This window comes from Melospiza georgiana, chromosome 1 (assembly GCF_028018845.1).
Source record: "Melospiza georgiana isolate bMelGeo1 chromosome 1, bMelGeo1.pri, whole genome shotgun sequence".
Classification (NCBI taxonomy): Eukaryota; Metazoa; Chordata; class Aves; order Passeriformes; family Passerellidae; genus Melospiza; species Melospiza georgiana.
In genome coordinates, this window is record NC_080430.1 from 72,556,589 (window position 1) to 72,566,185 (window position 9,597).

The following is a 9,597-nucleotide window of genomic DNA, read 5'->3' on the forward strand; positions in this document are numbered from 1 at the left end:
TGTGAAATCAGCGTTTCCTAAAGCAAACAGAAATATCACTTTATGGTCACAACATGTTGTGCTTGTTTTAAGGAGTATTGCCAATAGCCCAGATACTGCCACTTCATTGCTTGTTTTGTGATGCTAAACCAGTAAATGATGTGAAGCCTACAAATTCTGTGATCATTACAAATATTGTAACTCCTGATCCATTCACATATGAACACGTGTTTGCTTTCTTTCAACAAAATCCTATTAGCAGGATAGTACCTTGTACTTGCCTTTTAGGAAATAGAAAGTTTCATCCACCCTTATATATGATAAATATAACATTGAATGAGTTTCTCTTTGGCCATCCAGAGGGCTCTGAATGGTGTTTGAGGCAATACAAACATAATATTTCATTTCTTCTATGGCTGCTCTCCATCTTTAAATCAAGTGTAGTCACACATTACACTTTCTGTGTACTTCTCACCGTTGCTTACTACAACCACCCACAAATTTGGAGATTGCTTTTCTGCAGTTTATAGCAATAATACAAGCTGTAAGACAGCTGCTTGGATGCTGGCAAATAAATTTAGGGTTTTCCTGTGGTTCTGTTTCAGACATTTAATTGCTGCTGATGCTTTTTAGCACAATCATGCATATATATATGTATCTACACATATATAAATATATATATAAAATATATGGGTTTTGTCAGGGAGTGAGATTGAGAAAAGAGAAATACCTTCATTCCGAATTATGAGAATTATAAACGGGTAGTTTTAATGTGACAATATGTTTTAAATGAAAAAGAACTTTTTCTATTCAATGCTGTGGTGCACAGGCCACATATTTTACACACAGAAAAGTATTTGACAGTCAAACAGTATAAGATATAATGAGAAGGCAAGGGAAATTACTGTATATGCTGTCTTTTTACATACCTGTCTTGTACTTAACCTTAAGGTTCTTAAACATGTTATAATTTTTTTTCCATCTTAAGGAATACAAATTAGAAATTACATTTTCTTGGAGAAATACTTACCCCACGAACTTCAAAGAGGCATGTAATAATCCAGCTTGCCAGCTGCAGCTAAACAGCTCCCTGAGCTCTTGGTGATATATAGAGCAAGATTTTGAGACACTCCCACTGTTGCCTTCAAGGAGTCATCTTCAAACACTGCCTTTTGTCACGATTCATTGCACCTTGAAACATTGAGCAGGCCTAGGTTAAGCTGGTATTCTATCTGCAGCAAGTCAGCTTTATTTATTACCTAAAAGCTGATTTAAAACTGAATTATTTAAGCTTTTGGTGTAACCTTCTCTTCTCCTCAGGGGTGAGGCACTCTCAGTGTCAAAAGCACTCTAAAACAGCACTCCCACCAGTCATGAAGGGAAAGGTGGATGCTGGGCTAACTGCTGAAGGTCTGGTAGACATGCAATAGCTCACTACAACATCTGTGCAGTGGTGCAGAGGGAAGTTCCTCCAGAACAGTGGCCATCTGACCTTGCCAAAGTAATGTAACCCCAAGTAAAGCAGCTGCAGGATGGTCATTCTATTGAGAAGGGTTTGAAATAGGTTGGGTTTTTTTCCATGTTAGAACAAACTCAAAACTTTTTGTTTAGTTTTCAAGACTGAAAGGTTTTTGTTCTGAGAAAATGCAGAAATATATTCCTGGAGTGCAAAAATTGGTGTGGTGTATGACTTGTACTTGTTAAAAGCACAGCCACATCTATTTCTCTGCCTAGGTGAGCCTACAGTATTTTACCTGAGGCCACACTATGAGGGTCTACAGCATAGGCGTGCAGGAAGAGAGGAGAAAGGGTTTGAGAAGAAAACAAATTTTGCTAAAACTTCATTTTGATGAAAACATTTAGAGCAACAATGATGAGATGACTTAAGAGCCTGAAGATGGGCATGGAAGAGGAAAAGATTTGAGGAATGGTCAGAAATTACATATTTCCTGGGTTGTAAGCCTGACCCCAGAGTGTTCAGGTATTCAGAAATTTATTTAAACCAGCCAGTCATATTTAAAGAATGACTAAGAGTCAGCTTTTAATTTTCATTCTGTGCAGGTCATGGCAGCAAGGCCCATGGTGCTTGCACAGGCCATTCCCATAGATCTTCCATACCTTGTAACTATGGCAGGTGAATAAACTACAGAATCTGTCAGCAGGAACATTCATGGTCTGTTAGACAACCATAATGCACAATATAAAATATAATTCAATTGTAACAAGCTATTACTCTTTATTAAATAATAGACTTGATGAGCAGTAAAGAAACAAATTTGGCATCTGCAAGGGCCATAGGGTTGGATAATAGGAATCCAAATTTGTATGTTTTAAGTCACAGGGCATACAACAGTAAGTGCACCCTCTGTAAAAAGGAAAGGGAGCTGCTCTCCCCTTAACAGTGTTCTTTGCCTTGCTGCAATGCAGGGATGTATGTGCAGAGCCTGATAATTTGAGTGGTTTTCATTTTCCCCATTCAGTATGAGGATATTATAGCAGCAACGAGGATGGGAAAATCTGAATAGAAGAAGGAGCTTTCCTCTGATGCTGGCATAAACAAGGAGACAAAGGAGCTGGGAAAGCAGCTCTTTCCAACATTTCTACGTTCTTATTTTCACATGCAATTTCTTCTGGTTGCTCAGGAACTACTGAGCAGTGTTTGAGAGTAATGTTTGCTTGTGCTTTCAAATGGCCTGTCTGTCTGTATGACACATACTGGTGCACTGTGCCTGAGTGCCTTTCTGACTGAGACCATAAGGAACCAGTACTTCCTACTACAAAACCTCCTACCAGTTATATTTTGAGGAAAATAAACATTAGTCTTCTTCACGGTGGCAGGGAAGGAGTCGGGAAGGTGAGGGAGAAGGTGGAATGTGACTCAAAGCTGCCCTCTTTGGCTTTTTCAGTGACAATCCAAAAATCTTCCTTTGCCCTTCTTACCCATCTATTGCAAAGCTTTTGAAGGTACAATAAAAAATTATGTTATACATAGGTACTAAGAAACAGTTTAAAGGAAAGCACAGTTTCAGAGAAAACTGAGGAGAACTGCAACCATCAGAGAGAATAAAGTTCAGTGGAAATGTGAATATGTGAGGAGTTAGTAATCAGACTGTGGGAAGCCACAGATCTTTCTATTGTGGGACAAATGTGTGTTATGTTTCCATGGATCCTCATGGAAATACTATTTGACATCTTTTGCTTTGCTTTTTGCCAGTCTACACTTTTGCAGGCTGTCATGTGTGCTGGTGTGGTTCAACACTTGGCATGGAGCATGTCCTCCCTGGGGAGGAGGCAGTGGAATGCCCTTCAGGGCTATGTCTGCTCCAGGCACCATTTGGAGTTTCCTGCTTTTCTCTGCTCTGTGAGCTCTATTGCTTGGCATCAAACTTTTACAAACTACAGTTTCCCACAGGAGAAGCATTTGCTGCCAGAGTGGAGGGTTTACCTTCTATTTTAAGTAAACATCCATGATTTTGTGGGAGCACTGCCCACCACAGTAGGAGCTGCTGCCCCTACACTAGCAGCAGGAGACTACTTTCCAGCTTCTGGTGTTTTTCACCACATTTTTTTTCCATGACTTGTAGATTAAAATGGCAATAAGGAAAAAAAATTGCATAAGGAGAAGAGAAGGGATTTTTAAAGTATAATTTATACTGTATTTTGTTGCAGGCTCTGAATTATCTAGATATCCCTGAAGCAAGTTTTTGGGGTTTCTTTATTATTACAATATGAAGTTACTTCTGCCATAGTAAACTAAGTGACATCCTTGTTTCGAGCCGCACCTTCTCCTTTGGTCACACACAAAATTCCTGTTGTAAGACTTGTGCTCTTTGGGATAATATGTTAAAGCACTTGCCTTTATTGCTTTAATGCTTTTTCTTTTACATTTTATCTCAAAATATATAGACCTGATTGTGCAAGCTAATGCATTTTAATACTGTTCATTTCCCTTTTTTTTCTTTTAACCTAAGTAATTTTAATTTGAGACAAACCAGATATACACAGAATTCCAATGGCAGTTGTTGAAAAACACGTATAGCTGTTTTTTGAATACTTTGTTTATCAAAGAGCTAACAGCCTGTGTTTTGTGTTCTCTTACCAGCTAATTGGTATGAAAACTGCGTCTCTACAGGTAATTTTATTATGTCAGGCTGTATTTCACACTGCAATTGCAGCCATATGAGGTATCTCCACACTATAATGGGTCTGCTTTATTCAGCAGTTCAATTTGTGTTGAGTACTGTAATTTACTGTCATTTTTCCTGCATATCTCAGCATTTGGAAGAGCCCTTTGAATCATCAGTTCTACAATGGTACCAGTATGCTCCCAGTGTTTACCTTCTTCCCGTCAGTGAGTAACGGGGGAAGGAGAAGTGAGTCATCAAAGGCTGGAATATTTTTCCCATAAAAGCAAATATTCTTCATGTATCTGTGGATTTTGGACATTACTTTCTGCCAGACTGGGCAGGCTGCTCCCTTCTTGTGACCCTGTGCTATTCCTTCCCACCACCAACTCCACAACATCCAGGAGGTGGTTTAGGGAACTAGATCATAAGCAAGAAAATTAGCTTTACCAGAAATTTTCCTCTTGGTTTGCTTCCCAGAGAACTGCTCACCCACAAGTCAGGCGACTAATAGTGGTCATGTAAAAGAGGGAGAAGGTTCAGAGTTTATGTACCCTAATGTTGAATTGTCCAGTGCCTAAACTCAGCATGGGGAATATTTGAAAGTGGGAGGTAGACTTCAGTGTCATTTACATTATTTACATTTTTGGAAAGGATTACCATTATTTTTACTTACTATATTAGACTATTCCTCTGTTTACTTAATACTGCAGACTACAACATTTACTATTGCATTTGCAGTGGGTTTATAATGATAAATAGTAGTAATAATAATAAATAATAAACACAGACTACCCATTTAAAAACCATCACTACAGGTTTTAATTTTTTTTATGTTAATGATTAACAAAATAGCTGGAACAAGAAACTCATGCTACCTGAGGCCCAAACAGAGCTGGCTCTTAAAAGTGAGAATGGCTGATCACTACTCAAAGTTTAATGTGGGAATTAAGTGTCTCATTCCCAGCCATCACAGAGCAGGCCTTGTCAGAAAATTGTTCCATTATTCTGAAAGGCTGGTTTTGTTATGTGGGAGCTTATGAGGAAGTTGGAAAACTTGGTCACATATACAGGGTTTTTCACCAAAAAATTAGTCTGCCCTTCTTGAAAGCAAGCAAAATTACACCAGAAAATCCTCTGTCTTCTCTGCTCTCTGAAAATAAACCCTGAGAGCTCCAATTTGAAACACTGCCCCCAGTCAGTATTTAATAGGAGGCCTCAGGGGAACATCGTGACGCTCCCCTATAAAGTGGTGTTTTCCTTGAGACCTTAGGCAGGTAAGGCTAAAAGAGACCAAGTACCTGAGGTTATGCTTTTAATGCAGATCTCTATCCTCCTGTCTACTTCATCTGAGAGAAGGCATCACTTATCTTCAGGGCACTAAACTCATGGGTTTGTTGGATCCCTACTGCATTAGGAAAAGCTCAAAGTAAAATTTTCTTTGCAAATATCTCTAGAGGACTACAGATTTTTGGAAAATACCTCATAGTGTATTTTAAGGTAGATGTCATTTTCATGGGGCCTCCTAAAAGTAAAATATGCCTAAGATTCATGGGGTTTAGGGTTTTATCTTTAATTTGAATCTTCTCAGATAGTCTTTTTATTTACAGCAAACCAGACTTTAGGATAAAGTCTAGAAAAATGTCTTTGTTTTGTCTTTTATCCTTATTGCTTGCCAGTTGGGATATAAGTGGGAAGAATGATCTAATTTCCAATATAAACTCCACTTAAGGAGAGGAATATCTTCCAAAGAAGAGAATGGTGTTGGTTTGGTTGTGTCTGATGAAGAAGAGGAATGGACGGTCAGCTCTGAACTCACAAGTTTCTGGACAGCATAGAGGCATTGCAAGGAGCCCCATGGAACAACCTGCCTCAGTGCCCTCTTCATTGACTTCCACAATTGTCTTCTGGATGGCCTTGGACACAACCAAGCCACCTTTCATAGAGATTCCCGACAAATCAGCTTTTCCCCAGTCAAAAACATTCATTACTCCCATCTCCTGGAGAGTGTTGTTGAGAACATAACTTTCCTCCATCTTGAACTGGGGCAGGTACACCTTCACTCTCAGCGGTTGCATCGTAGACGAGCTGGTCCATTCTGCCAGTTTTTCGTAGGTGAGGGCACATTCAAGCTGTAAGGTGGTATTGGGAGTAATGAGTGGCACCATAATCAATGCAAGGAAAGGAAATTCAGTTTTTCCCACTTGTCTTCTGACCATACTGGAGCAATGCTAAAGCATTGCTCTCTATATATGCCACTAGAGAGAAAATGAAGTGTTACCTGTTCTAGGCCAGTAAAGTCCTCACAGTCATCTTCAGGAAGAAGAATGAACATGCTCAGTTCATTATTGAAGTACTGGAGCTCTAGGACTTTTGTTTTCAGTTCCTCTACAATGGCCATGTTAAAATATCCTTCTTGAAACATCATCTGCACTTTCCTTCTCTCGTTCTGGAACGCGTGAAACATATTAAACGGAAAATACAGAAATTATCACCCTGGGTTTAATTGGTTTCAGCCCTGAGCTTAGAGTTCAGCTCAAAAGCATTATTTAAACTGGTCATGGGTTTTATATACTTGTAGCATTGATATGTTCCTCTCAACTGTAGTCCCAATGAAGTTATCCATTTTAGAAGCATAAAAACTACATTTCCCTTTCTAATAGTGCCAAATTACTTTACTGACAACTTCCTCAATACATCTATCTTTTTTCTGCTGTGTCAGATGAGGAAACTGATACATCTTATGCAACCATAAATTAAATTCGTCATGAATAATGTATACATTCCCCTGAGATAATTTGTCTTTAATACTTTTTTCCCTGAAAGCACACACTGTTCTGTTCATAAATAGTAGCAGAGAAGCAGAATCGTCTCTTTCAATCTCAAGAGCAGACTATTTTTGAAATAGCACCCTTAGTTGCAAAATCCCCAAAAAGTTAGTGCATGAGCTCAGTGGAATTGGTCCAACAAGGATCTCAGCTGCACAAGAACTTCTGATGTGAATTGGTTCAAACATTTTCATATTTGGTTAGGAAAACAGAGAGAAATACAGTCTTCTGTTGTTCTCACTTAAGACCACTGTTTTGTCTTGGGATAAAAGAGAGGAGAAAAGCCCCCATCTGTTACTATAGGAGACAGACATCTGACCTCCATCCCCCAGCTGCTTCAGTTCCTGCCCACACTGTACCTTGTTCAGGTGGAAATATGCTTCCTTAGTGTCTTCTTTCTTAAATTCTACTGCCCACTTTCCTTTAAAATATATAGCATTGACCAGGACAAGTACAGTAGAGGGATCAATAAAACCAGTAGCAAATAGGTCTTTGATTTTACCTTTAAAAATAATGAATTAAGATTAATTATTACTTTGTTCCGGCAATCAGCTGACTTTGACTATTTATAGTTATTTCTTTTAAATTGACAAGTGGTATAATGCTGTCAGACAAATGACAAGTATTTATGTACAGCTTTGGAACCAAAGAAGTCAAGGCATTTTTGTTCTCCTTACTACATTTATTTTCTGTTGAAAAGAAAAAATTAAAGTGCAGGTGTTTAATATAGAAAAATCTTGTTATCTTTGGAAAAAAATTAGAGAGTAATATTCGTAAGTGGTTCAATTGCAAACCAAAAAACCTGTCAATTTTTTCTTTACCTTTTGTTTCATTTTCAACCCAGAAGTTAATTTTGTCTCTGACTTCTTCTTCAGTGTATTTAAAATTTACTGGTTCCAGTTCTGCTCGATAGAATTTCTTTGTGGAATCCAAGTATTGCTGGAAAGTATAAATTGCAGAAGTTTTTTGCGATGTGATCATTTTTATAAGATAGATAATTTCATGGCTTCAGGATAGTTCCATGTAGTAGATCAGCAAGATAGAAATTGGTAAAAAAGGCATTTGTCCCTTTGTGCTTCATGATGGAAAACATTCTGCTGAGCTCCTCACTCCTAGGAGCTGTTACAAGGGAGACCACAGTTCCTTACCTGAAAGAATGGATAAGTAATTTCTCCAAAGAGCCTGTTGGCAATGGTGAGACAGCAGCCTGGTCCAGGTTCACTGACTTCAGCCAACAGAGCCTGGAACTGGGAATGGACTCCTTCATCTTCTTCACACTTCAAACAGGAAAACAGATGTTTCGTGGTAGGCTTGAGCTTTCCTATGCAAAGTTGGACCTGAGGGTGAATTGCAGCCTCTCTCCATGAGAAACCCTACTCCACCCAGCTGACTCAGGCACTGGAATAAATGCACCAGGACACCACCTCCTACTCCCCCTGTGCCACACGTACAGAATGACAAAACAGGTCCCCTTCTGGCTCCTCACCTCCAAACCACACTGTATCCTACAGTGATGTCCCTGTGCACACTAAGTAAAAGGCTGCTGGCTTAGAGACTGGGAGAAGCAAGCTCCAAGATGCCTTTGGCGTGCTCTCTAGACAAACCTTTGCAGGTGGCAATTGAATCACTTATCCCATTTTAGATTGGCCCTGCTGTTTTGGTTAGAAACCCATAATGAGAAGGCTCAGCTGTTGAAATGTGTGATCTCACAAGGCCCCTTAAATAACTAATAAAGGAAGAGTAATAAGCAGATCAGCAAATCTAGATGGAGAGGCTGATCAGCCCTGCTGTGCTTTCTGATTAAGTGGTTGTCTTCAAGGAAAAGGGCTGACAAACTGGCTCCTGTTGGTTCAGCTCAGAGCTGCAATTGTGTCTTACCTGCTCAGAAGGGTATCTGTTTTCCTGTCTCGTACTGCTCAAAACTTCTCTGAAATGAAAGACCTGCAATGTAAATGTTGGGTGAATGCAGATGAGTGAAGATACTTCAAAGCTAAAGCAGTGTTGCAAGCCTATCCCAAAACACAGCCAGACTCAGGCCCTGTGGAAAGGCCTCTTTGCTCTTTACCATAAAACCCTTGCAAGTGAACAAATAGTTCTACGAGACGGTGAGTGCATGAAATCTTTGAAATCTTTCTATGTGAGCAAGGAGGCTTTGGGTGTCCAGAGAAGGCAAGAAACCACATTAAAGGTAGGGAACTCTTCTGAGCTCTGAGAGTGCAGGGATACCTCCAAAATGCTTTCTTTAGCACTGATGTATTCATTGAAGAGTCAATTCAGTAATAATGTGTAGTCTGAAGAAATTTGGTATTAGGAACTGCATAATGTATTTTTTAAAGGGCTTTCTGTGTGCATCAGCCCTTTGGATGTTTAGGAACTGTATCAGATGGTACAATCAGCCTCTGCCAGCATTCCCTTTTCAGAACAAAGCCCTACCTTCTCAATCTGCTCAAGTGTGCTGCCCCTGGCTCCGAGGACAACCATTCCAAAGGCAGCTGACAGACTTAGTGGGGAGAAAAAGATGTTTTCATTTCTTTTTCTTTTGTTCAGCTCTCTGAAAAAGTCAAGACAGAACTTGGCATTGGCTGCACTGAGAGAGCACATTGTGGCACTGTGATCACCTGAAACAAGGGTAAAAACAACTTAGGTTTCTCATCTTTACACCTGCT

The 9,597-nt window shown here is 39.5% G+C and overlaps 1 protein-coding gene across 1 annotated transcript; it reads right to left on the reverse strand.

Annotated features, from left to right (window-relative positions):
- Nucleotides 1-5,830: 5,830 nt before the first annotated feature.
- On the reverse strand, nt 5,831-9,532 carry LOC131086976 (leukocyte elastase inhibitor A-like). Its single transcript, XM_058030704.1, has 7 exons — nt 9,365-9,532; nt 8,810-8,872; nt 8,080-8,268; nt 7,753-7,870; nt 7,291-7,433; nt 6,385-6,552; nt 5,831-6,235 (listed from the first exon to the last, which is right to left on the reverse strand). Exons 1-7 carry the CDS (start codon nt 9,530-9,532, stop codon nt 5,831-5,833), a joined length of 1,254 nt encoding a protein of 417 aa, XP_057886687.1.
- Between the last annotated feature and the right edge of the window lie 65 nt (nt 9,533-9,597).

Coding starts and splice junctions, on each gene's coding strand:
- LOC131086976 (XM_058030704.1), bottom strand. CDS start 9,532: ATGTGCTCTCTCAGTGCAGCCAATGCCAAGTTCTGTCTTGACTTTTTC. Junction 8,873..9,364: donor CACTTGAGCAGATTGAGAAG/GTAGGGCTTTGT, acceptor TTTACATTGCAG/GTCTTTCATTTCAGAGAAGT. Junction 8,269..8,809: donor ACAGATACCCTTCTGAGCAG/GTAAGACACAAT, acceptor ATTCACCCTCAG/GTCCAACTTTGCATAGGAAA.